At 31.3% G+C, this 27690-nt stretch overlaps 3 protein-coding genes across 4 annotated transcripts in view; 1 reads left to right on the top strand and 2 right to left on the bottom strand.

Annotated features, from left to right (window-relative positions):
• Positions 1-704: 704 nt before the first annotated feature.
• On the bottom strand, positions 705-3575 carry LOC106764742. The gene is made up of 3 exons (XM_014649109.2): positions 3340-3575; positions 2855-2921; positions 705-1867 (listed from the first exon to the last, which is right to left on the bottom strand). The coding sequence occupies exons 1-3, from the start codon at positions 3388-3390 to the stop codon at positions 1038-1040; spliced, it is 948 nt and encodes a 315-aa protein (XP_014504595.1). The 5' UTR covers positions 3391-3575; the 3' UTR covers positions 705-1037.
• A 1563-nt stretch (positions 3576-5138) lies between these two features.
• On the bottom strand, positions 5139-15526 carry LOC106769582 (paired amphipathic helix protein Sin3-like 2). 2 transcript variants are annotated; one of them, XM_014655270.2, is made up of 23 exons: positions 15187-15526; positions 14972-15056; positions 14198-14401; positions 13908-14088; positions 13735-13833; positions 13451-13627; positions 13086-13368; positions 12213-12349; positions 11000-11075; positions 10875-10904; positions 10452-10645; positions 10206-10360; positions 9866-9993; positions 9475-9729; positions 8128-8796; positions 7946-8028; positions 7144-7764; positions 6964-7061; positions 6742-6880; positions 6513-6665; positions 6234-6397; positions 5953-6064; positions 5139-5614 (listed from the first exon to the last, which is right to left on the bottom strand). In XM_014655270.2, the coding sequence occupies exons 2-23, from the start codon at positions 15052-15054 to the stop codon at positions 5480-5482; spliced, it is 4176 nt and encodes a 1391-aa protein (XP_014510756.1). In that variant the 5' UTR covers positions 15055-15056; positions 15187-15526; the 3' UTR covers positions 5139-5479. The 2 variants fall into 2 exon arrangements, with proteins under 2 accessions (XP_014510756.1, XP_014510747.1); XM_014655261.2 differs by having other exon boundaries at positions 15182-15526.
• An 8595-nt stretch (positions 15527-24121) lies between these two features.
• Positions 24122-27690, top strand: part of LOC106769592 (proteasome subunit beta type-1) — a gene marked incomplete at its 5' end in the record, with an annotated part of 5420 nt that continues 1851 nt past the window's right edge. The window contains 8 exon segments of the mRNA XM_014655272.2: positions 24122-24198; positions 24277-24384; positions 24549-24630; positions 25308-25437; positions 25513-25655; positions 25742-25828; positions 25900-26025; positions 26931-27690. Coding sequence (XP_014510758.2) covers positions 24122-24198; positions 24277-24384; positions 24549-24630; positions 25308-25437; positions 25513-25655; positions 25742-25828; positions 25900-25983 — 711 coding nt within the window.

Genomic DNA, 27690 nt, shown 5'->3' on the forward strand with positions numbered 1-27690 from the left:
CAGCGGATTCTCCAGCTACGTTACAATACCTCGCGCCTTATACAGGAGCAGCTCTGGCTGAATATTTTATATACTGTGAACGCCACACTTTAATCATTTATGACGATCTCTCCAAACAAGCACAGACTTATAGGCAAATGTCTCTTCTATTACGAAGACCACCAGGTCGCGAAGCTTATCCACGGGATGTTTTTTATTTACATTCGCGTCTTTTGAAAAGAGCTGCTAAATTAAGTTCTTAGTTAGGCGAAGAAAGTATGATTGCTATACCAATAGTTGAAACTCAATCGGGAGATGTTTCAGCTTATATTNCTACGAATGTAATTTCCATTCAGATGACCAAATACCAATGTCAAAGTCAGCATATACTCGATAGTTCAGCAATAAACGTGTATTAAATATAACCAATCTACTACAATACCTCAAATCTATATTTATATATTTTAGAGTAGACTTTAGATTAACACCGTTCTAATTACAACCCAACTTATAATAATTATGTTTTAGTTTAATATAATCGTCTTTAGCTCTAAACCATGTTTAAGGTTTAACTGATGAAATCGTTCAGTTCATGATGCTTAATCGACCGGGTTCTTAACATGTGGGATCATCCAGTTCTAACATCTCTAACGGTCATACGGTACACAAATAACTGAAGAATAATGTTTAATATGTAAGCAACTAAGCACGGTCTTCACATAAACTCAATAAAAAAAAAGTTCTATTTTTCATATAAGTTGAAGTTGGGTACATAGTGCAACACTACAATTCTACAACCAAATAAGAAAGAAAGAATCATTCAAATTTCAATCTTCAAAGTTAACTATGTTTTCTGCATTAGCATATAACAAAAACAATGGTAATGCAAATCAAACTTCCCAAAGATCTAACTCGTTTATCTGCTTGGTTTAAACCTCTACCTATTGACTATTATACTCATATTCTTGATTGATGAAACTTGATCTTATAAATCAAGTGAAAAGAGAAACATAACATTTACATGATGATTTCCAGAAACAAAATCTGTCATCTAGAACCTAGCACCCTGTACTCATACTGAAAGATTGTGCAAAGGGGAAAGCCTTGACTCCCATGTCGAATCCAACATTGCCATCTGCATGATCATACGGTTTTCTGCAGCCTGGACATCGGCCGTCTGCCTCAACAATCTTTTTGTGACAAAATAGGCAGAGATGGAACCCACATGAACAAGGAAGAAAACTTGAGTCTGTCGTGTCTAAATCTTCATAACAGATGGGACATTGAGGAGGTTGTGACATTATTGTTTGCCATGAAAAAGGTACAGTTTTGTGGTTACCATGCCAGTTTGTGTTTAACTGAGAACCATGTTGCTTTGAGAGGTTTGGCAAACCCTGAGGCCGAAGAACATCGTCAGGTTTCCACGCTCGACGGTTTGGATGTGATTCAGGAACTGCTGATTTGAACTCTGGGTTTGTGAAATCTGCTGTGAGATTCTTGGCAGCCTCTTGAACTGGAGAAGATTCTGAAACCACATAACACAGATTATCATTTGCATATAAAGCATCAGCAACAACCTCCCAGTCATCTAGGCTTCCATCCATTTCTTTGTCACTGACATTCCCTGATAAACAAGCATTCATGCTGCTGCTGCTGCTGCTACTCCCAGAAAAATCACTCCCTGACTCATCAAGATCAAAACTATTTTGAACGGAGCTATTTATAATGGATTCTGAATCATTACCCTGAATGCAAGAACCTTCAATGTCCTCTCCTCTTTTCCTTCTATTTTCCTTGAATGATGATTTATTCTCCTCAATGACAATTTTCTTTGATGAAGGACAATGATCAAGCCTTCCATTTGAGTCAACTTCACTTCCCTTTTTGACTAACACAGAACAATGTAACAATGACAGACAGATGAACAATAAAATTTAGTATCTTCCAAAAGATTTCGAAACAATTAATTAATTATTGTTTATACCTTCTTTTAAGATAAAATATAATAATATGAACATTCTCACACTCCTTTAATGAATAAAATTCAGTCTAGCTTTACTTTGTTTAGATTTCACGTACTCATATTCATAGTGAAATACGAAACATGGTCACATGATGCTTCAAATATGTCAGATAAGATGCACCAGCCCTGCATAACCTAACCATGCCAAGCTATGAAGATCCTCTCAGTTTGAAGGTTACATTTTAAAAGTTCATACAAAGAAGATCTATCTATATTATATGTGTGTAATTACATTAAAAAAACTTTAACCTTGAAGATTGATAGAGCAAAAAAGTTGTTGGAAATGAAATACAACACTATCCACTTATCTTCACCTCCAACTTAAGCTACATGGTAGCAAAACGAAGAAAAAGTTTGTATAATTTCATGAAACATCTGTAGTGTTTAGTGTAATTTACTCTATAAGAAATGGAACACGTCCAAGTTTATTAAAAGTACTTTGGTGATATTTTTAAACAATTCAGGACATTTGCACACCACTACGTGATTTTTTTCTTTTTGTATCAGCCTCGATTGCATGTTTTTATTAAAGTTTGAATAGGCCAAAAAGGTACTTTGCAAACTTTAATCCAAACATATCCCAGATTAAGAAACCATAGATGAAACCAATAAATTAAAGACAAAAGCAGCAGCAAGAAAAAGAGACAAACGATGTCACTTGTAGAGAATTAACAGAAACAAAAGAATCTGCAAATTGATTCTGTCTGTATAAAATTGTTCAGACATTCAGCATTAGAAGAGGGAGAAAAACAATACAGTAAATTCAATATCAATGATGGATTAATTATGAACATGAAAACAGCATCCATTAGATGAAAAATTTGCAGGTGAAAATGAAGATCATAGAGGTACCTCGAGAAAGCCATTGTTCACGCCGAACATCAAGCTTGATTTGCTTCAGTTTCGCAGACCCATTTGTCTGATCAATCACAGTGTCATAAACCAACAAAAAATTGAAACATAACAAAAATCACAACCACGCTAAAAAAATAAAAATTTCAAAAGCAGAAAATGCCAGAAAGTAAATTGCTACACTTTTGATACCATTTGTCTGAACATTCACAACGCCAAAGGCCAATTAAATGGTAAAATTAAGATTTTCCAAACCATGAAAAAGAAAAAGAAAAAGATTTTTTCCCCAAAAACTAGAAAAAAAGATGAATGAATAAATTGCTACCCTTTTAAGCCAAACAAAAGAGAAAGCAGTGCAATGTATCAATGCCTTCATGGGTTAAAAAAAATTCATATCTTTAATCCAACAGGTTACAAATATTAGGTGAGAAAATTGTTTGAAGAAATACAGAGAAATGGGATAGTCAGAGAGGAATAAAGGTTACCCTTTTCTTCTTCGTGGAGAGAGAAGGATCGGATATGGAAGCAGAAGCCATTAAAATGAATGAGATAGATTGTGATAAAAGGAAGGACAGAGAGAAAAAGAGAGAGGTGAGGAAGATAGGGAGGGAGTGGAAGTTACAAATAGATGGTTTGATTCTCTTCTATTTCTGTGTTTGCATCAACGTGGCTTAGTAATCACCATAACCTCCATATGATATTAGAACTTTGATTGGAACAAAAAGGTTAAAATTTTGTTCTTGTTAAAAAAACAGTACAACTTTGATTTTGTGTTGTTTAAGGTTCTTTTGGGCAACATTTAGCAACTAAGTTCCTATTTGACAATAGATACTCTCAGATGACAGATAATTCAGTTGATGAACAGATAATATACTCTTGATAGAAGTTCATTTTATAACTATAAATTTATAGTTGGTAAATTAGCTGACTGAAATTTAGAAATACTATAATTAATAAAATATTTTTTTTTTATCCAAGACTAGTCAGTTTATCGATCAATAACCAAGTATAATAATTATAATAATATAAAGGATAATGATATTTAGACAATATTTTTTTTACAACATTTGAACATTGACTAAGTGTCAATCTGTGTTAATCAATCACAGATTGACTTCAAATGTTGTCTAAATATCATTATCCTAATATAAAACCTATCGGTCACCATTTTATTTTTATAAGTGTCTATCACATTTTGTGTAATTGGGATATTCTGTTTTCAGCTAAAAGAAATATCTATTTAAGTTCCAAGAGGGTTATTTTAGAAAAAAAAATCTCAAAGTCCAATAATATTTATTAACTTTTGAAAACAATATTTTCAGTTTGCCAAAGTTATCCTGATTATTAAGGTTTAATATTTATTTGCCTTTATCAAATAAATAAAAAAATAATAATGTTTGAAAGAAGTAATAAAATATCATACAGAAAACCAATTCTTTTATAAATTATATTTTAAAGTAGGATTAACTTATATTTTTAAAGTATGTACTGTCAAATTCTAATTCACAAATTAAGGTACAGAGAATGTCAGTTTTGTCACTGAAAAGTAGTGACATGTTTCATTTGCTATTAAAGGTGATAAATTTTAAATGAGTAATTTATTTTTTGTATCGACTTTTATTATCGATATTTAATATTCTTTTATAAACTTGAGTACCCAATAAATTAAATATTTTAATTTAATTATTTGTTATTATCTACATCAACACTACCGTTTATGTCGATTACCATATTGTACTAAAAAAAAATTATTGATTTGATATAATAAATAAAATATAATGATAAATAAAAAAGAAAGTTCAAATATTATTAAAATAATAAAAAAATTACAAACATTAACTCAAGGGATTATTAGGACAGAATAAAAACATTTTACTTTTACTAATAACAAATAATCGGGTTTGATTTGTCTTACAAAAAAGAGATCAACACACATTTAATTTATTGAAAAGAAAATAACTTTTCTATGTTCAGTAATTTTTTATAGATATCTTAAATCTTGTTAACAACTCACTTCAAATTTTAAAATCGAGGTGATATTCAATGATTCAAATTAATCTTTTTCAAAATCACTTACTGGATTTTAAAACAAAGACACTTAAAACCCTGTTCTGTTAAAGCTAACTACAAAAATGTCACAATTGTGTAGTCTTTCTCCAAGCCAAAACTGTTAGAATTTATTCTCCAACAATTGAAGAAATGGTGTTACAAACAAAATGATCAAAAATAAAAGTGCAAAAACACATTTTGAGGCTAACATAGCAAAACAGCAAAGAACAAAACATGAGAAATGAAAGAACAGTATCAAGTATAAAACTAGGGCCAAGTAACTGTTACAACTAATGAACAATTTGATAAACAAATATTCTACAGATATATATAGCAAACTATTTACAAAGAAGGGCACATGACATGAGACCTCATAAACATATTACACATCCCATCTATATTCCCCTCCTTAACTTACATGTGAAAATTCAAGTTCCTATAACAACAGATAAAATTGTGAACCCAAAGGGTTCCTAAGTTGCTTCACCAAGACTCTTATAAACATCAAATTATGTGAGTCCCTTCAGCTGGTTTTCAATAGTGATGTTAGAGACCAAATATTCATGAAGATATAAATTACGAGCATTCCAACAATTTGCGGAATCTTTCCTCTCTGTCCCTACGAAACTGGGAAGTTGTTGTCCCTGCCGGCATTCGTCTCCTCTTTCTCGGCCGGAAGAAGAAGTCTTGTGTGTCAAGAACATAAGAAATCTGCAGATGAAACTTGCCAATAAGCAAAAACAAAACATTGTTCTAACCATTGTTTCACAGAAATTACAAAGCAGAAGAATAAATTCAATAGCCTTGTCAGTGTGTGGTGCTTTGCCACTAGATAGACAGACAAAATTCTTAAATCCACACCATTGTTTTTTCTGATTGCAGCACAACCACACTGCAACACTAACTACAACTTAAACCGTTGGTGGGACTATATCATTATCAAGAGAGAGAAGATGAGCATAAAGGAGGAAAGATTATGTCCATGATATTGTAAATATAGCAGTAATTTCCAAAAAGAGAAAACCAAAAAGTATTAAAAGACAGCATACCTTGGATGAGTTGCAAGATATCTTGCATTCCAATCCATTAATTACTTTAACACCTTCCATGGCAGAGCATATTGCAGAAAGCTCATCTAAGTTTCCATATTTGCGTTTGTTTCTGAGCATAACAAAATTAGAAGCAGAAACTCAGCGTTACACAGTTGAAAAGGTAGGCAATATTATCATGTCGCTAAAGATTATTCATGCTTACTAAAACAAATACCCCAATTATCATTACAGAAAAGAGAAGTAATAAACCAAAAAGATTAATCTTGGAGAATCTGTACCTGTGCAGTATGATGCCATGGGGTTCCTTTTTGCCGGGAAAGACAGATAGAAAATCATTGTGCAGATAAAAGGAGAAATTTGGATCGATAGAAACGGCAAACAATTCAGGCTTTTCATTCATATTGTCCATAAACTGGATGGATAGTCGTGAAGGGCTAGAGGACTGCAATAAGATGACAACAAAATTAATATTAACCTCGAGAACTCAAGCTCCTGTTAAGAAAGCTGACTTTTCTTTTTTTCTTTTTTTGGTTTCAGACTTGGCACAAAGGACCTACACATTGTATCCGATATATATTATCCTCGTGAAGGATGACATGAGCATTTGCATGATATACAGAATCATTTAACTTCCCAGGCTTCCGAGACCTTTCATATTCATATAATTGGAGAAGCTTACTGTCGACCTCATCGGTTGCAACAGTTTGAAGCTGCAGAAAAGGTAAATTAGAACCTTCAAAGGAAAACAAGTCAAAAGAAAGTAGAAAATAAGATAAGGCAATATACCTGTCTAACCAATTTGTATATTAACTTGTCCAAGGTGAATAACACGTATGATTGGTTCCCTATAATTGCTCGGCATTCATCTTCAAACTTTGCATTTTCAGCAGATCCATCCAACAAGTTGTACAATGCATTCATAAATCTAAAGAGTACGAACAATTAATCCAAATGGGGTAATGAACACTGATTTGGTGGGGGGACTTCGAATAAGTTGTGAAAACTTACCTTGAATAAGGATCTGGTAAGCTAGCATCTTTTGCTTTCCATTTTAGTTCTGCGTTCATTGAATTTGTTTTTGCTGATAAGATCCTCTCATAAAGAGTCTGCCGAGTTCAAAAAGAGCTTATGACATGAACCAAGGAAGATATTTCAATATCAAACACCAGGAAAAAACATTATCCTTACTTGATGAAGTCTAAAAAGCACATAGAAGTCATCATTTCCATAGAACACCCTTGAATCCTTCATTTCTTCAACAAATGAAACTCCTGATACATGCTTTGTGAGAGGTTTCACAGATGAAAGGAACCTTTCTGACAATGGCAAAGATGTGCCATCTCCTCCAGCTTGTGCATCACAGATCCCCTCAGCTTCACCTTCACTCTCAGCCTTACCATCAACATCATCTTGTTCGATATCTTCCTCCTCTTCATGATCTTCCCGAAAGCATTCATCACCAGCAGATTCACTGCCTGAGACATCTTCACCAGCTTCAGAAACATTTTCACTGTCCTCATCGTCAGCATCTGCATCATTGTCACCTCCAGCCTCAGGACAACATTCATCCTCTCCGTTTCTAGACTGATACTTTCTTCTTTCAGTGTTGTGTTTTGCTTTAGCCATTGACTGCACATTTGAATCTCTATAGGCAACAAAGTTATCCTCCTCCGAGTCACCATTTGGTGATAATTCTCCCTCTTCCTTTTCAATTTTGCAAGGCCCAGCAGATTCATCGTGATTTTTAACTTTAATGCTTTCACTTAAAACACCATTGGCCACAGGTACTGGAGTTGCCATGTCACATCCCTGAAATACGAAGATAAACAGAGACATGAATTATCAATTAGAGAAAAATAAAAAAACCCTTGGGTTCAGAAAAGGTAGAAAGAAGAGGGAAAAAAAAGAAATAGAAAGCAAATAGATCAAAGACTGACTATGCGCGTTTCATCTAAAGCATGTTAAATCTGCCTCAATTGAGAACCCATACCTCCACCAATGGTACATTAGCAACCTGAGACTTGGCTACAGAATCATCAACATCAGTTGGTTGTGATGGAGTAAGGGCACGCGCTAGAAAAATAAACAAGTTTAGGATTCTTACAATAATAACATTAATCAAAACAGAAATGTCAAATTGAATTGAGTACATTGATTTAACAAGTTTATTACCTGGTGATGCAGCTAAGTTGGTCCTGTTCAGGCTGTTTTCTCCTCTAATTGCAATTGACACACTGTTTTTAGCACCTTGATCATCAGAGGTAAATGGTTTGCTAAACCCGGAGGCTTTGTCATTGCATTCTACATTTTTCAGTCCTTTCTCCATCAATGGATCATCCCTACAACCGTGTTCACCACCAACAGATCCATTTTCTTTATCGTTGGTTGCCATATTAGCCCGGTGAACATTCTTTGTGTCAGTTAGTCTACCATCAGCTTCATTCTTATCAGATTTTGGTAACCTTGAATTCATTGAAAGAGAGTCTCCGTGAGGGCTTCTGTCACCCCCTATGCTTGGTACACCAAAATTTCGAACATTATGCCCAGTTTTTCTATCCTCTGTCCTTTCTGTTGCATGAGACTGGGTAGGAACACCAAGCATTGGCTCCAAAAAGGTACTCCACAGCCTCATAATTTTATTTAACAACTCTTTACTTGAGAATAACTCCTCACATGAATATCGAACAAGTTTATACAGGTCTTCATGAATCCCAGCAGCATCAGGATATTCAAATTCCAAATGAGGAATTAGAGGCTGTTTATTTCCCGCAGCGATAGACTGAATAATATCATCCTCTTTCTGCTGTTTTTCTTTAATTTCTTTAATCTCGGCAACCAAAGCTGTATAATGTCAAACACAGAATCTTAGAACTGACTAAAAAGATAACACTGAAACATGCAATGATGTGTGAGTATTTAAAAAAAGCTGCCTGACAAGAACAATTTATAACTCGTTTATTTAAAAATCCTGTGAGATCTGCAACAAGCATAGCAACTGCTAGATATACCTGGAGGTAATTAGACGTTTTTCATGAAGTATGTTTGCAGCCTAATACAGCCATGAGTTACAGTTATATGCACTCTCTATCTATCTCTTACTTTTTCAGACCCAGCCTATGATTTAGTATTTCTAATTTAACACAGTTTCAAAGAACATTAAGCAGAAGGCGCTAAGGATATTCCAATCTCAAACTTTCTAAATAACACTTGGGTAAGACTAAGCCAAAGTTGAAGAGTAGATGATATAAATGATCATTTTAGAATCAATTTTGCACTTCCTGCATAAGCACTTAATTCATGCTTATGCCAATGCCAATGGTTAGCTTCAAAATATTATTATTTATTTAAAGCAGCCAGTGTCACAATATTGGTAATTGTTGAAGTATGTGTAGGTAATTACGATTTAAGAATTACATGCACTTTCTGACACGCATATGATATAGCTATAAGCGCTTACTATTTCATAAGCACCTTTTCAACATGAAATATAAACAAAAAAAAAAAAGCAAACAAACTTACATTTTGTGCTCAAATTCTTAGAATCTTGTTGTTTGAAATAGAAGCTACGATGATCCAGTGATTTGTAGTGGTTTTTAGCATAAATTTCAGCCCATACTTTATTGAAATCTGAACGACACCTACTCCACTCCTCTTGCTTCTGCTTCAGTCGAGTCAATATTACAGGAAGGGCATGGGTTGGGTTTTTCCGCAATATGTCTATTACGTCAAGACCATGATCACCATAGAGTCGTTCAATGCACCTTAAATTTAGAACTGCAATTCGTAACCTCAGACAAAATCAATTCATAAAGATCTAATAACATACCAGTAATTATATATATACATACATACATATATATAGAGATTATAATTCTATAATACTTTCGATTGACGCTATTCTCACACATACCAGTAAAGTGCTCTTCAACACGGTTCAGAGTCTCCACACTGATTTTGTTTTCATTAATGTTATTATACAATTCCTCTGCTCGTTTAGCAGCTGAACTCACAGACTCTAGTAACATGTCCAGCTCATATCTACATCAGAAATAAAAAAATATATCATCATCCTATGATTCAATACACAAATCTTTGACAAAGTAATAACTCCAAAAGGAACACTGAAACCAGGAGGCAGGAGAGATGACAAAAACAAATAAAATTAGTTGGATCCCAGAAAAGGAAGATAAAAAGTTAATGTGCTAACAAAAGTAAGAGATAAACACACAAAAAACCTGCATAAGTTTTACCTGTCATCTTCACATCTGAACAAGCTTTCTTCATACTGATTTCTCCGCATATGTTTGAAAGAGTAATCCTCACTTCCAGAAGTCACAGATACCCAGTGGTCATTCAATACTTGAGCACCAAGCTCGGATCTCTGACTAGCTGTAGGAATTGGATACTGCAAAATGTGAGGGGAGAAACCAAGTTATAGAACATTATACATTTTTGACAAAGCCAACAAGTAAAGGAATCAAATAGAAGTTACATACATCTGCAGGCAAAAGCCTGTAGCTGGGAGTACAACGTTTGCAGTCACTAAGGTCAAGTTCTTGGATGGATTTTCCCATGTATTTCTCCTTGTATCTTTCCTTCTCTTTGGCTCCATCCATATCACGCTTGTGCTCTCTGTCTTTGTCCTCCAACTTTGACGGTCTTGCCAAATGAGCATCAGTAGATAGTGATTCTGAAATCAAAATACTCGAAACATCAATATTGACCATTAATATATGGGAAGAAACAACACTCCCCTTCCCCCAACTCTTTAAAATACTCAGCATGATTCAACATTAGGTTTCAAATTTGAAAGGTTTCTTAAAAGAAGATAATGGTAATTCCGTCCTCCTCAAAACAAGAAATGAAAAAAATGCATAAACACAAGGAGGATAAGATATATATACTGTATATAAACATACTTTTACTCATGACACCAGCAAGGAATCCATCTGCAAAAACAAATATTATCTCAAGTATTGAGAAAATAAATAAAAAATAATAATATTAAGAGAAGAAAAAGAAAAGAAAAAATTTAAAAAACTACCGATATTTTCACAACGCTCCAGGAAATCATTGAATTCATCCATAAGATCTGAATGCTTTCCAAGTAAATCAGTTACCTAAAATGTAAATTTGAAATGATATACATTAAGACAAGAAGAGGCAACAAAAACTCATAAGAAAGCATTTGAGAGCATGTGAAAAAACCTTCCCACCTAGATCTCATCTATTATTTAAGTGAAAAAAAACTAAGGAAGGTGTGAAAGGGTCAAAAGCTAAGACTATGAAAATGGTTTCTGCATATTGTATTTCTAATGCAATCATACAAATGAATTGATTATTTATTCTGCGTGATACTAAAAATATATAGCGCTTCTACTAGGAACCACAAATTGAAATGTGAAACAAACTCTCCTTTATGAAAACCATGATTGTTTTCAAATCTTTAAGCATCTTCCCATGCTTGCCGGCCCATTTCTCCACAGTGCACATTTGACTTTCCACCATGCAACTCAAAATCCAGACCAATTTCTCAGGAAACAAGAATTGAAAGGAGAAAGGAAAAAAATTATTGAATAGAATGAGAAGAACGAGAAGAGCAGTCTCTCTGCCAATGGTTTCCCTTTCACAGAGAGCTAATGATCAATCTACATATATCCGTCCCCCTTTCCCCTTACATCCACCTATTTATTTAACACATTAACCCTGAGACTAACTAATCAATACCCTAAATGTATCAACTAACCCCGTTTTTTCCACAGTCCTAAGAGTTTTGGATACAACCATTTTGTATTCTGTCATCTCTAACTGTCTACCATGAAACATGCATTTTTCTTGGACCAAAAGCTTCCTAAATCCCTTTCATTTCATTTTCAGCTAAATCCTTCATGTCAATACTGGCAACAAAAAATACCAACACTGGTCCGAAGAATAAGCATATACATAACTCAAAATATGAATAACAACTAACTGTCTGAAACACCATATACCATCAGTCAAAGCATTGAACAGTTTATCATGAGAATTGATAAGCATGTTTTAAACCGTCTTCAAGAATTCTCAGTAAAACTAACACAAACTAACCTTCATACTTCAATTAATGAAACATTATGGAATTCCTAAATAAATAGTGAAAGTAACAACTAAAATAACTCAATGTCAGCAAGAATACCCAAATTGAAGTATACGAGAAAAAGCAGACAGATGCCTTCTTGCATGACTTTTTAAGCATGTGACTCACAGAAGCAGGCACATACCAAATTTTGCAAATCATTCCTTTTAATTATTCCATTGCTGAAAATATGAAGGCATTTCAAGAATGTCTGGTAATCATCAGAACTGCTCAGCTTCTCCTTAACTTTCTCACAGAAACTGAATGCTTGACTATACATGCCTGGCATGAATAGAAAATAAACAAATAAATAATAACAGGTTAGAAAACCACAGGTCAATATGATCATCCCAGTGCTATTCATTCCCCCAAGTCTATTTAAAATCAAAGGGAAGAAAAACTTTTAAGCAAGAAAGACGCTATCGAGAAATATAAATCCTAAGAAAGGAACTATATGAACCCCGATCAATTGGTGAAGATCAAATTTAACATGCTTAAGAATTTTTTGAACTGTGTTCATGATAGGTTTAGCCTGATTTGAAGAAGCAATCACTTATTTTTTTGTTAGCTTCCTGCAAAAACTTTTGAAAAATAAGCAGTTATTTTCCCAGACTTAAGGGTTTATAAATAAGCACTAAATCTTATATTACAACACTGCACAGACTGGTCAACTCAAATTCCAATTTTTTTAGTGATGCTTTTACAACCAATTTTAAATAATTACACTGATTTACTCTGTATTTACAGTTGAATGTTTGACACCAGAGAAAAGCTATTATAGTTTCCTATCCTCTTTGGTTTTCTTAAGTGGAAGTTTGCTTCAATATTGTGCATATTATCACACTAGTTAAATAGATAAAAGTCTGCTATATATTGAAACCCATATCTTAGTGCCAAGTTAAAATAAGATATGAATTTAAAACCAAGAAACATATGCATTTGCACAAAGCATAACATTATTGCTTACTCTTTAAGGTATCTATGTCATCCTAAGTAGGAAATGCAGAAGCTTACTTACTCTTTAAGGTATCTTTGTCTTCATAAGAAGGAAAGTCAGAAGCCATTCCAAAACCTTCAGCCTTCTTGACAGATTTCTTTTTGTCCGGAAAGCGTTGCAAGTTCAAATCCCTGCTGTTATCAAGATCTTGTTCTCTCTCATCCTGATCACGCATTCTCCTATCCCTACTGTCTCGCTTCCTCTCCTTGTGTATGTTCAACATTGTTTTGTCATCATCCATCTCAGGACGTTCAGCACTCATATCATGATCATGAGAAGGAAGTCTGTCCCTTCGATAACGTTGCTGTAGAAAAATGCTCACAACCCACTCATTAAAAAAGGCAGGTTACAAGATTCATATATAAGTGGGATAGGATCAATCTTACTGCCTTGTCTGGTGGCATTTGGCGCATCATTGGGGCTGTAGAACTCCGCTCATTAAAGCGCTGCAATGAATTTCGACTATATGGAGCATGCTGTGTGGAAGGTGCAGCAGAAGTATCCGGTAAGAATCTAGTGAACTCCTCAAGCAGATCTCGATGGTCCTTGAAGAGGGTGGCAACCTAGAAATTTTGTTTAAAAGAAAGAGTGTAAATTTCCAACAAAATATTCTATTAAAGAGAACACAAAAAACATCAATGTGCCTCTGAAAAAGTATAAAACATATTACCTCACTATAAACCTCGCCAATGTCCTTGTGCTCTTTGCGATACATGTTTAAAATGTCCAAGAATGATTTGTAAACATGCTCGTCACTTTGGAACCGTTTCTGTAAAAGCAAAAAATATTGATTACAGATAGGAATAAACCATATCATCAAAACCACCAAAATAACTCATTCACCTTTATCTTGTTCACAAAACTGATTGCTTCTTCAAATTCAACTGTTTTCTTGGGAGGAGCCTCATCCTCATCCAATGTTATCTCATAACCTTTAGGCAGGAATGTGTTAAACCCAAAAATCAAATTGTTGTGCCCTTTGAATAATTCCTTCACCCTTGCTATGACACCAGCTGTGTCAGTCCTGGAAATAACCAAAAGAAAGATTGAGATAAATAGTTTTTTATCTACAAAACTCTGCAATTCAAAATCATCATACAGTGCAAACACCAAAGAATGGGACAAGAATCTACCTTTGAGCCTTGAAATCTTTCATGACCTCAAGGAACATGTCGTACTTCTCTCTTTGGTCCTGAAACATGTCTTTGACCTCCTTCAAATAGGATAAGGCATCATTGGTAGTCAGTTTCTGGGATGTAGTTGCTCCCCCACCAACACCAGCTCCATTGCTACCTCCTCCACCCCCTCCCCCTCCATTTCCAGGGACTTGTCCATAGCTTCATGCACAGAACACAAACTCACTTTCAGATACCCATAATACTAATAATCAGGGCATGCTAATCTCTACAACATATCAAACATTCCACATATTCAACATACAAACTATCTGACCAAAGTTGTGATATCTTAATCATCATGTTGAAACAAGAGAACCCACATATCTATGCCTCTTCTAAATTAAAAATTAGGTAATTTACAATTGCAACACTACTCATACTACTTTGCAACACTACTCATACTACTTGCCTGATAAGATTCTCGAATACAGCTTTAACAAATCAATTTGTCTCAGCAATAACCTAACTACCACATCCATTTCTTGTAACCCATGATCCCACAAGATAGTCCATTTCAAAGTCAATTCAGGTTAAATTGAACACAACCCTAAGTAAACTCTGCATGAATTCAACCCAACAAGTGAAACACAAACTTAACAACAAGTCCAGGTTCCATTTAGGCAGCACAAAATAGGGCAAACTACCAATTACAGAGGGATAAACACAAAATTGACACACAAAAAGGTAGGGCAAAAAATTGGAAAAAGAAAAAAGAAACAAAAAACATACGAATCAGCACGCGATGAAGAAAAAGGGGGGCGTTTGAATTGAGAGGCAGAGGCAGAGTACATATCATCCCTTGTCCTCTTCATCCCTGAAAAATCAAAACCAATCCAATTAAAACAAGAACAAAAATAAAGCATGGTTTTTGGCATAAAACCATTTGAATTGAGCAAAAACAAAGATGACCCAGAAAGTGAAAAGGGAAAAAAATTGAACCTTACAGAGTTTCCCAGATTGCTTTCCTCTGAAAGTTGCTGGAAAACAAGTTGACTAGATCTCCGAGGACAAGGAGAAAGAAAACCACTGAAGGAGTTTGATCAGACAAAATAAAAGAAAACAATAGGTTCGGTTGGGTGTGTTTGTGCTCCTCTCTTGAGTTAAGTTGGAACAAGAATTGAGACAAAAATACACATAGAGAATGAGAAAGAGAGAATTCGGGTAAAGAGAAGAAGCAGACTCTGAATACTCAAAAACTCAAAATTTGAGTCAGAAGGCAAAAATTAAAAAAAACATGCTGAAGAGAAAATATATGAAAGGAAATGGTGATTTATGTTAAGACCGAGGGAAGTGTTCGTGTTTTTATGTTGTTATTATTCCAATTGTTGGAGGCTCCTTCAGTGTTTTGAGTTTTTTTTTTTTTTTGGACTTTATTGTGGGTTGATCCAAGCCCATAGTTTTTTCTTCTTCACCTTTTTGGTTCTCTGGTTTATGGGTTTTACTTTTTGGTTTTACAGCTTTTATATTTTGGTCTGTGAAATATTTTTACGGTAATTTATTCATAAATAAATATACAAATTTATATTACTAAATTTAATATTTTTTAAATTAAAATAATTACCTGTAATAAAAAATTATCTAAAAGGTAAAAAATATTTACAATAAAATTATAAATTTATTTATATTTGTATTATTTTTATACTTGTTTTTATAATTTTAATAATAATTTATTATTTTTATCATAAAAAAATTTGATAATGTGTTTTCACTGATTTATTTCTATTCACATTTTGTTAATTTTGTCTTTCAAGTCACTTTTTTATTCAATTGTTCTTTCTAAATTTAATATTTTTTCAAAAAATCATTTACAAAATAAATAAAAGTTGCTACATTTAAATTTAAATGGTAAATATTATTTATATTTATCTTTATAATTATAATTTCATTATTTTATATGCACGCAGTTGATCACTTATGCATATGTATAATAGAAATAATATAATTTTATTTTTTGTTTTTTTCTTTAATAATATTTTTAATCTATAGCAATTAAAATAGAAATTCTTTATTTAACATAAATAAATTATTTTTTTATTTTATTTTTTACAATATTTTTAGTGTTTAAATACAAAATTTATAATAAAAAACACTGATAAAAAAAGTAAAAAACAGTGAAAAAATATAAGAAAATATCAGAAATGATGGGAAAAGACTTCCCATATATTATAATTGTTTACATTCTACTTAAACTATAAACTGTAAGGGTTTTACAGTTTTCAGTTCTATGTAATTAAATTTTTTAATTGTAATATAGCTTCAATACATATAAATCTTGTATAATAAAACTCTTATTTTTCATACTGACAAATAAAATTTTACAATAGTAATACATATATTTTTATTTATAAAAGAATTAGAAGACAACCTAATAAAAAAAATACGTTTTTCATGAGATTTTCTCACTGTACCCAATTTTTCTCTAATATATATGATATACAATATAATAAACATTTCTTTTATATATATTATCCTCAATCTTTAGTCTTATAATATTTCTTTTTCTTTTAGCTATATTTTTTTTTCTTTTTTAATTATTTCACTTACTATGATACTCAAAGATACTTTTTCTCTTATTAGAAGTTATATTCAAGTAATGTATATAAATTAAAAAAAAATTATGTCTCATATTTGAATATTTTTATTCTTTTTTAATATGTTTATTTTTCACGTGAGAATGTTTAACTATCAATTTAAATGTTTAATAGTAAAAGTGTAAGACATGAGAAATTAATATATTCCATACATAAGTTAGTATCCTAATTGGTTAATGAAATAAGAATTATTTTATTTAAGTATAAGGTGTTTAATTAGTTAGAGGTTGTTGGAGTGGGGTAAAATTGTTGTAGGTGGTTTGCATTAAAAAATGTGTAAAATATGGTGTAAGTAAAATATAATAACTTAAAATGTCATTAAATGGTTATATCATCATCAACTTTGAGTAGGTCTAGTGGTATGTCCAGTGTGTTGTTGTGTGTGGCATGCAGGATCAGGGCTCGAATTTTGGTAAAGTCAAAATTACGTCCAAACCCCGTGAGGGAGAGAACTCGTTCTCCTCTTCCTTTAAGAGCCAACCCTCGTCTTCCCTCACTCTAAGAGAAAGGTAATAGCAGTGTGAGGGAGAGAGTTCCAGCGTAGGAAGGGTGGCAAAGTAAACCCTTTTTTAGGATTTAGGGTTTCGAGGTTGAGTTTCAGTGAGTCGAAAAATGGAAAGCAAATTAGGTTTGGGGAGCTAACTTGTTTGTATTGTTGTTAACGATTTGAGTGTGCAATTCTTGATGCAACACGACATTGGTAGATAACTTGTGATCTAGAATTGGTTTGTTGGTTTTGATAATGGATTGATTTGGTTATTGATTATTTCGCTCTTTGTTTATTATGAGAATAAATTGGTAATTGGGTTGAAATGCTTATAACTTTTGCATAATGTATGCTTCATTTTGGAGTTAGAATTATGCATGAAAGAGGTAGCGGATTGGTAGCATTTTATTTCACTTTATGATGCTTTATATGTAGTATTGTCATGGATGTAAAAGAATGGAGTTGTTGAGTTATCTTATGAAATTATAATTGGACTCAGGGAAAGGTACCCACAATCCTTAAGTATTCTTGGGATAAACTTTATAAGTTCTAATTGACTATGTAATATGGGATACCGATTTTAAGGATTGTTGTGATTGTTAACACTTGATGTACATTCTTGGAATCAGACGTGTAGTGTGATTGTAGGACAAAAGTTGTGATCAATGGTTGTTTTGGAGTATCTTTTGATTGACAATAACTACTGTTAATATTGTAAGGTAGCTTTATGGTGTGAGTATTGTATAACTGGTGGGAATCATTGTAGGTCAAAAATTGTGACGCAATCCTGTTTGGGCATTAATAAAGATGTAAAATTTGTAATGGGCTTGTGGAATATGTCTATGTAATGTTATCGGAGTTGACTTATAACGGTCTGAATTATATTGTTATCATTTCAAAAATGATATGATAGGACGTGGGTTGCGGTGTAGGTGTTTAAATGAATGAAAGTTGTCGAGATGTTGATTTTAATTGGATGTGTGTTGTAATGGTATGTGTTTGATTGAAGACTGACCAAAGTGATAATGGGAGTATATTTACTTGAGTATCATTAGGTATACTCATGTAGAAAGGGTTAAGAGCGGATAGGAGATAGATAGATTTGTGTAAGTCAAGAGTAGGAAGTGATCTAGCATGGTTGGCAGTGATACCCTTGAAGCTAGGGTCTCTCTTTTGTTATTGCGATGAAGTGGGAAGAGGCATTTATGCCATGCGAGGCTAAGGAAGAAAATAGGTTACGATAAGAGCGATAATGGTTTTTCATGAACATTGTTTTGCTTAGTGAGCGAGTCACGATGTTGAACCAAACACGCCGTATGGTGGTGATTACGTTTCTTTAGTATGTCTTATTGTCATACTCTGCTAATCTGAGGTTGTACTTTTCCTCTTTTGAGGGGGTAGAAAGGTAGTCACATTTCCACTTGAGAAGAGGTAGAAAGGTGAATCTTTTCGTCTTTAAGAGACGATGGAAGAGATTAGTCTCTTCGTCCATGAAGGGCGGTAGAAGAGACTAGGATTCGAGTGTTGTCCTTTCCTCTTGCAATGAGGTAGAAAGGGATGGATGTCTTGCCCATAAGGTTCCAACTCAAGTTGAGTTAGAGCTAATGTGACCAGCTTGAGAAGTATGGGAGATTAAGTCCAAAGTTGTGGTGCAGGACCACTCAAATTGTCCTGTTTTGATAAACAGGGATGAGGCAGTCAAGTTTTGAAAAAGACACATGTTTATATAGATGGTTAGTGTTGGTACGAGTTACCTTTCATGGACATGTGTAGAACTAGTGGGTTGGTCATGATTCCTTATAAGGGAATGTTTGGGTGGTCATTGTGTTTCTTGTTAAAGTCTTACTATGTGTTGATGGAAGTGTTAGATATATTAAACATGTTATAAGTGTTATAGGATTGGGATAAAGACTAAACATTTGAGATATAATTGTGGTATGTATTTTGATGTTTATTTTGTTAGTCTACCCATACATTTGTTTGTTTTAGTTGTGTTTTACTGCCATGATCGTATAATGTATGTGTTATATGAGAGCAGATAGGTATGCAGATGATTCTGGAACTATGTAAACCATGAGAGTTGGAACCTTCTATGAGAGTTTATAAAGATTTGTTATATTTGTGTAAAAGTTCAATGTGTGGGAATAACACTTTATATTGTGTCCAAAGTTAGTTATTTATTATTTTAAAGTTGTAATTAAGTTTATAAACTTATGAAATAGTCAATACTGGTTTATGAAAAAAAAAATTATATTTGCCACGGTTAAGTGACTCTCATAATTGAAATGTTACAAAATATTATTGATTTACAAGATAATATAAAAATTTATTTTCTTTATTCTATTATACTTTATTTTTTTTTGTTTTTTATTATTTTTAATATATTTATTTTTACTCCCTCATAGGTATAATTATATCACTACAATACAATTGTATTAAAAAAATTATTTACTATAATACAATAATCTAATATCATTGTCATGAATCTTCTTTATCATTATCCAACATACATTGAAATTTAAAAGATAAAACATCTATGCTAAATTTTAATTATTATTAGTTTAGTTGTTGTTTTTTTATTTCAATCAAGTATAATATAATTTTTAAGGTTAAATATGTTCTTACTTCATTAATTTTAAGTGAAAATTAAAATTAGTCCCTCTTCGAAATTTTGGACCAATTTAATTTTTCATTTCTAGAATTATGTAGATTTAATTAAGAGATAAAAATATATTAATAATCCTAATTTAAATGTCTAAGAAAAGGATCAAATTAAAAAAAAATTACAAAAATTAGGACCACTCTAAACAATGGTGAAAAAAGTTTATAATCACTTTTAAACAAAATAGATAAAAATGAGGAACAAAATATGTATTAAACCTAATATATTTAAAAAGAATTTTGATATAAATATTAAATTATTAAAAAACATAACTTAATTGAAAATTGTTGAATATCATAAGTACATATATTAGTTAACTAGTTAACGTAAATAGTACATATTATCATGATTTGGTGTTCATATATAACTAATTTATTGCAAGTTTAAAAAATCTTTGAACACATTTTCAACTCAAAACACATGAAATAAGAAAATACAAAATCAATTTTTGCAACACAAAGCTTTTAAACTTTTTTATTAACAATATGTTTTATTTTTCAATTTTTTCAACCCATTAGAATTAATATGATTGCACAAATTCTTTAAATGTCTCAACCTTAGTTGAAGTTTTCGTATCTTCTCCTGTGAATAACCAAATGAATAATTAAAAACTGTGAAAGCTCATCTAACTTGAAAACAAAAGCATACCAACATATGCAATAAATAGAGTTTAAATAACCAGTTACGTGCCAAAAACATAAAATAAAATTATGATAAATATCTTTCATAACTCGTGGCTATCTTTTGTTACTCTTTTTCTGGGATATAATAAATGTAAACGGTGATTATAAAATTGATAATAGTCCCTTGGTAGATTACTGTTTTTCTATTATTGATTTTTGGGTTAAATATGTTTTTCGTCCCTCAACTATTGGCTGTTTTTGTGTAAAATATAGTACAATTTAGTCCTTCAACCTTAGAAAACTCTGGTATTAGTCCTTTTTACCAATTTTTTTTAATTTTATTTGCTGTTTCAAACACGTTTTTCAGTTAACATTGAAGCAAAAATGTGTCAAAATGTGTAAACAATTCAAATGCTATAATGTAACGTGCTTGAAAGAACAAATAAAGTTTAAAAAATTTGGTAAAAAAGACTAAAACCATAGTTTTCTAAAGTTGAAGGACTAAATTGTACTATACTTTGAAAGAGGGACTAAACACAAAAACGCCCAATAGTTGGAGGACGAAAAACATATTTAACCCTTGATTTTTCAGTATTAATAAAATATTCAATCAAATTCTATGATTAAAAAATAATATAACATTTTTAGTAGTTAATAAATCCCTTTATTTTAAAAATATATATTTCTATTTATTGAAAAAGACCGTTGTTTAGATTTATAAGTTGTCACTATATATGGATTAGTTATAAATTGCATTATATTTCTAAATTAAAATCTTTCATATATGTTTAGTAATGATTTTACTATTAATTAAGTGATATTTGACCATATTATTGCATTTCTAAAAGTAAGAGTTTTGATTGAATTTTTTATTAATAATAAGATTAAATTGAATTAAAGACACAATAGAACTAAAAACAAGTAAGCATGCCTTTATTATTGGATAAGTTCCTTTCTTGAAATTTGTTAAAATAAAATAGTTATATTCTTCTGCAAATTCCACTCTCTAGTGTGTTCTGCCTAAAAAATTAAACTCACTCTAAGATTGTAATGGAATATCCTTTTTAACCTCTCTTAAACCATGTTCCATTCTTTAAAAAAATAAAATAAAACAACCAACTTCATCCACCATTGCACACAGTGTAGGAAATGCATGATTTTGACTTTAAAAGTAGGTTTACAACCTCCATAGCTAGATCTAGATATTTTGATGAATCTAGCCTTAACAAATTTACTGCAAGAAATAAACACAACACTTTCATTTTTTAATTTTTTTTAGATTTTTTAATAAAATCTAATGAAAAAAAAATCATTCCAATTAGAAATGAAGCAATGTAAACAGATTTATGTATAATGATTTTTTTTAATCGAGAATGTTAATTGTTAGTATTTCTTACCGAGATTTAAACTTACATCTTTTACTTTCTCTTTTAAATCTATTAGACTAATCTTATATTCCATATAACTCAAATATGTTCTTGGTTTTTTAATTTTAAGTGAACATTAGAAATAGTCCATTTTTAAAACTTTGACTTAATTTAGTTTTTTAGATTTAAAAATGCATGATTTTAATTTTTTTAACTAAATTTTGTTAAGTTTATTTGATTTTTCAAACACATTTCATGATAATATTGAGTTGTTTATATCCTTTAACACATTTTCGTTTAAGTGTTAACTTATAACCACAGTTAAAACATAAATAAACATAACAAAATTTGATTAAAAGAACTAAATTCACATAGTTATAAAGATGAGAGACTAAATTAATCTAAAATTTAAAAAAGAGACTAATTTAAATTTTTATTGTAAATTAACAAACTAAAATCATATTTAGTCTTATCTTATATTTATCAAACATGAAAAGAGTTGAATTAACAACCTCTTATACTTTTCTTTCCAATTTTATCATTTAAGCGAACTTTTATATCACTATAAAACTAGGTTACATTTTTATATGTAACTTATCCAAAGATAATGGAAAACAAAAGAAAATGTTCTTAAAATATTTTAACATTAATATTCACTTTAGGGCAACTATGGTCACAAAATGTTAGTAGTTAGAAGTTTTTGAGTGAGGATGTTCAAATGCAATATTGATCTACGGGTATTTATTTATAGTGGTAATGGTGAAAAATATATAAGAGGATTTGAGAATTTAAATATGAATTTAATTACATTACACAAAATAAAAGAAAGATTAATAAATTCATTATCTTAAAATTTAGGTTAAAAGTGATGTAATTTTTATATAAATTAAACTTATGCTTTATTAATATTATATTATTTTCTATAAATATTTAAAAAGACCCATAAAAAAACTTCACTATATTGGCATTCACAATGCGTACGTTTTCCAGCATTTGTGTTTAGGTCGAGTTTCTTTATTTCCTTTGTTTATTTTCTTTATGTGGATTGATTTCTTTATAAATAAGGCAGGTTTATCATTTTTTTATTATTTGTTGTTGATTAATAATATTTCTGACATTAATAATATTAGTAGCAAATTTAGACATTAATTTATTGAATAATCTAAATCTAAATTTTAATAATTAATGTTAATGACCAATTTAAAATCTAATTCATAAAATAATTATAACTTTTTACTTGTAATAGAAACTACTTAAATATCAATAATTTTTAGTTTATAAATTTATATTTAAATTAATTATTATATTAATTAATTAATTTAGTTTTAGTTATTATTTAAGAAATTTTTAATAAGAAAAGTTAAGTAATATAGATAAAAAAACAAAACCTTTAAATATCAAGTTTTAATATTTTACATTGAAAGAGATCTGACATTTATTATATTAATAATTTATACATGATCTCAACATTTTCCAATAAAAAATTTCAAGAGTAACCGACTTGTATCCTTTAAAGTTCAGATGTTCTTCTTATTCACTCCATTATTTTTTTTTCAAATTCTAACGTACTCAAATTTCATCTTAAAATCAATCAAATATTAAATAAAATTGTCTAATAAATATATGTGTCAAAGTTTAAAACTTAAAACAGAGTAGATAAATTGTTTATATTTTCACAAATATACCTAGATTTTCAAATTGATATTATAAGTGTATTTTTACTTAAATATTGTTTGGTATAAGAGAAATTGATGGTTTATGGAAGATGTAAATTTAGAAATAGTTATCTTTATTAGAAAATAATGTCTATGTTTTCTATGTATAAATAGTTACATAGATTTCTGTTTTCTGTATAAGACATGATTTCATTATATATTTTTCCTTTCGTTTTTAATGGTTGACTGTATTTTTTATATTTTTTATTTTACATAAAGTGGAAATTCTTTTTAAAATATTCTACTAAATAAGATATTGATAATGATAGAAAAGGAATGTATTGGATCAGAATGAAAATTTGAATATATTAAAAGTAAAAAAAAAAAAAAAAAGTAAAAAGGGTAAAAAGGTAAATAAATTTCTTGTTAGATCTGAAGAATAGAGTTAAAAAGACTAGAGAAAGACCAAGGCAACCACGCCCTAATTCATTCTCTTCTCCCTTCTCTGTGTTTTCCATTTTCCGTTCGCTCACCATGACGCTAATTGGTCTCCATACGATGACAATGGAGGGTAAGGGTTCTCTTTCGCTCTCTCTGAAGGAGTATTTTCAATTTTTCATTTGTTGATTTTTTTATTCACTTTGCGTAGATCATGTGTTGCCATTGCTGGAGCCGATTACTGTGTTATCGCCGCAGACACCAGAATGTCAACCGGTCTCACCATCCTCACTAAGCGTTACTTCAAAACCTACACGTTGTATGATTTTCCCCTAAAATTAAATATAGTCCGAAATAATTACTTTTTTATTTTTCAATTTTTCTGAAATTGCTTACTTTACTTTGTCTTAGCATTGTTTTTATCTTAGCATTGTGTTTGTTTGTGTTGATTGAGGATATAACTAAGGTTTCTATTGTTTACAGAGCGGAGAACTGTCTAATGGCTTCTACCGGTTTCCAAGCTGATGTGCAAGCCTTGCAGAAGGTTTTGGAAAGTAGGCATTTGGTGAGCTGTCCAATCTAGTTTGTTTGCAACCCCCTTGATTAAAATAACTTATGAAATGAGAGTAGACACCTACATAACCACGATGGAATGAACTGTGGATATTTTGACTGACTTTCACTATGATAATAGCAATATTTTCTAACATATTGGTGTTTGAAATTATTGAAATGGAAGCACATAAGGATGATTAGTACTGAAAATGACTTACAGACTTGTATAAAGTAATGAGTTTAAAGGTTGGATTTGTATCCAGTGTAATGAAGGATCTTCATGGGTTTGCATAAAGAAATCAAAAGCAGTATAAGTCAGGGGATGGGGAAGGTACAATGCACATATGCATGCTTGATGTGAATCAGGGAATACATACATTGTGATTTTCTGCCCTAGTGGTGACAATGTTAAGATGTTAATATTGACGTTTACCGTAAAGAATGAGTCTTGACTTACCTCTGAGTTTTATACCTTTACATTTTGCATTTATATATATTCCCCTCTCCATACCCCACTATGCAGGAGTGTGGGCTCTGGGCTACTCTTTTATCTTGTAAAACTGGGGAAACTGCTGTAATAGGCCCTTTATTTGTCATATACCTTCAGTTTCTCTCTTATTTTAGTTCACCGTGACAAAAAACTTGGAAGCCTTTCATTGTGATATCATCTTTTGACTCTGAATGCAGATTTATCAGCATCAACATAACAAGCAAATGAGCTGCCCTGCAATGGCTCAGCTTCTTTCAAACACACTTTATTACAAACGCTTCTTTCCCTATTATGCATTCAATATTTTGGGTGGCCTGGACAATGAAGGTATGCTATTTTTAGCTTTCTATGCTTTCACGTCTCATTTTTATGATTGCTAATTGCCACTTCAACCTGAAACAGGAAAGGGATGTGTTTTCACATATGATGCTGTTGGCTCCTATGAGAGGGTTGGATATAGTTCTCAGGGTTCTGGATCCAAACTTATCATACCATTTCTGGATAACCAGCTGAAGTCTCCTAGCCCACTATTGTTACCTGTCAAGGTGACATGTGAAATGGACTCTTTTGCTTGAAATATTTGATTCTTTAGTTTTATCGACGGACACTAACATTAAAAATTTTCTTTCAGGATGCCGTTACTCCACTGTCTGAAAAAGAAGCAATTAATCTGGTTAAAATCGCTTTTAAATCTGCTGCTGAGAGAGATATATACACAGTAAGTTTGTGTGATATAATTACCATTTGACTGTAGGATGAACTTAGAACTTAATGTGAATGTTTTTACAGGGGGACCTTCTTGATATCTTCATCCTAAATGCTCGCGGTGTAATACATGAGGTTTCAGATTTAAAGGGATGTGAGCACGTTTGAAATGCTTCTGAATAGCATTTCCTCTGAAGTTGTTTTGAGCAAGTACTTTTCTGTTCACATTATAACTACTGGGATTTTCTGAAATTGTTATAACCTGTTTAATTGCCATCGTTTTCTCATGATTGCATTGTGTTTTGCTTGGTACGTGCAATATCCCACGAATATTTTCTCAAAATTACCTTTTAAACCATTTAGCTAATCATATTTTCACAGTATCACGTGTCGCACTAAAAACCTGTTGACAATAAAAAATTTACAAAACATAAAAATAAAAAAATCACATCAAAACTTGACATATCATTAATTATAATGATTTTTTTTTTCAAAAGTTGAATCGCAATTGAAAAAAATCACTAAATATCAACTTCAAACTTTTCAACCAAAATAGAAAAAAAAAAATAATTAAGCCAAAAAATAAGAAAAAGTCAACATACACTATTATTTCAAATATGCTTATAGATTCTTATTTCTTTCCTGTCTATTTCTTTTCATCATGTTATATATTTTATAAACTTATAACTTGTATTATATATATATATATATATATATATATATATATATATATATATCACATTAGTGAATATTTTAGAGGTATATCAATCATTTTCTTAAAGAAAAAAGAGAAACGTTACCCTAAAATCAATAATTTCTTTGTAGAGAAAGCACACAACCTTGGAATGATAAAATAATTCCCTTTATTTTTATTTCTAATGTTTTTAGTACTAATTGTAAGAACCTAGAAAATAAAATATTAGAGTAGATAGGTGTATTAAAATAATGAGACGAACATTTTATTTTAAAAAAATTAATCTTATAATATAAATAGAATTTTCTAAAGCTCAGTTCATTATCTAAATCATGTCTATCTCTCTAGAACACTACTCCCCTAGAGTTCTCCGACTTTTCTCTACAAATTCTCATGTTTGGAATGCCTGTTTGACGATCAGGAGCTACTTAAACGATCACTGCGTCAAGGGCTACGCATCTGATTGATCAATTAAGCGAATCGAGCAGGTAAGTGGTTAACCTTTTTCTCTAGCGTCTAGGGTTCTTTATTTTTCAAAATGTTTCTGTTTGCATGGATCAAGAGTTCCTTTCCTTCAATTTCTAGCTCAATATAAGTTTTAAGGTTGGTTTTCTATCATCAATCGGTGATTTGTAGGGTTTTCTAAAGTTGCCTTGCAGTGCAAGCAAACGGTAGGGGTTTCTTTGAGTTGTGCTATTGATTTGAGGTACAAGAAGTTAGATTATTGCTTTAATTAGTTGTTTGGCATGTGAATGTGATGAATTTTGTGTTTCTTGAAATGTTTGGACTAAATTTAGGTTTGTGAGTGAATTGTATTATGTTCAATGTGACTGTATGATTTTAAAATGATGAACTGTGAAGATGGATTGGTTTTGGATGATAATTAACATGGTATGAGATGTATGAAAAGTTAGAAATAGATTATAAGGTTGATAGATTGTGAAGAAAGTCTAAAATGTCAAGTTTTAAGGTAATTTAAGGAAGTGGGGGTGGTGAAAATGAGAATTAAAGGTTAGATGCTCAATTGGTCTATTGGAGCAGCTTTGGTAAGTCAAATGTGACTTGCTTGAGCCCTTAAAGTGGTAAAAAATGTGTGAAAAGTGGTAGATTGGATTTTGGGTCTATAAGTTGTGATTTTAGAGGTTTTGAAGTAGGAATTGGTCCATAAACACTTTAGAATG

Source organism: Vigna radiata, chromosome 1 (assembly GCF_000741045.1).
Source record: "Vigna radiata var. radiata cultivar VC1973A chromosome 1, Vradiata_ver6, whole genome shotgun sequence".
In the NCBI taxonomy this organism is placed as follows: Eukaryota; Viridiplantae; Streptophyta; class Magnoliopsida; order Fabales; family Fabaceae; genus Vigna; species Vigna radiata.

Coding starts and splice junctions, on each gene's coding strand:
- LOC106764742 (XM_014649109.2), bottom strand. CDS start 3,390: ATGGCTTCTGCTTCCATATCCGATCCTTCTCTCTCCACGAAGAAGAAA. Junction 2,922..3,339: donor TCTCCACGAAGAAGAAAAGG/GTAACCTTTATT, acceptor GTGATTGATCAG/ACAAATGGGTCTGCGAAACT. Junction 1,868..2,854: donor TGAACAATGGCTTTCTCGAG/GTACCTCTATGA, acceptor GTTCTGTGTTAG/TCAAAAAGGGAAGTGAAGTT.
- LOC106769582 (XM_014655270.2), bottom strand. CDS start 15,054: ATGAAGAGGACAAGGGATGATATGTACTCTGCCTCTGCCTCTCAATTC. Junction 13,628..13,734: donor TTGGCGAGGTTTATAGTGAG/GTAATATGTTTT, acceptor CAAAATTTCTAG/GTTGCCACCCTCTTCAAGGA. Junction 6,666..6,741: donor TATACAAATTGGTTAGACAG/GTATATTGCCTT, acceptor CCTTTTCTGCAG/CTTCAAACTGTTGCAACCGA.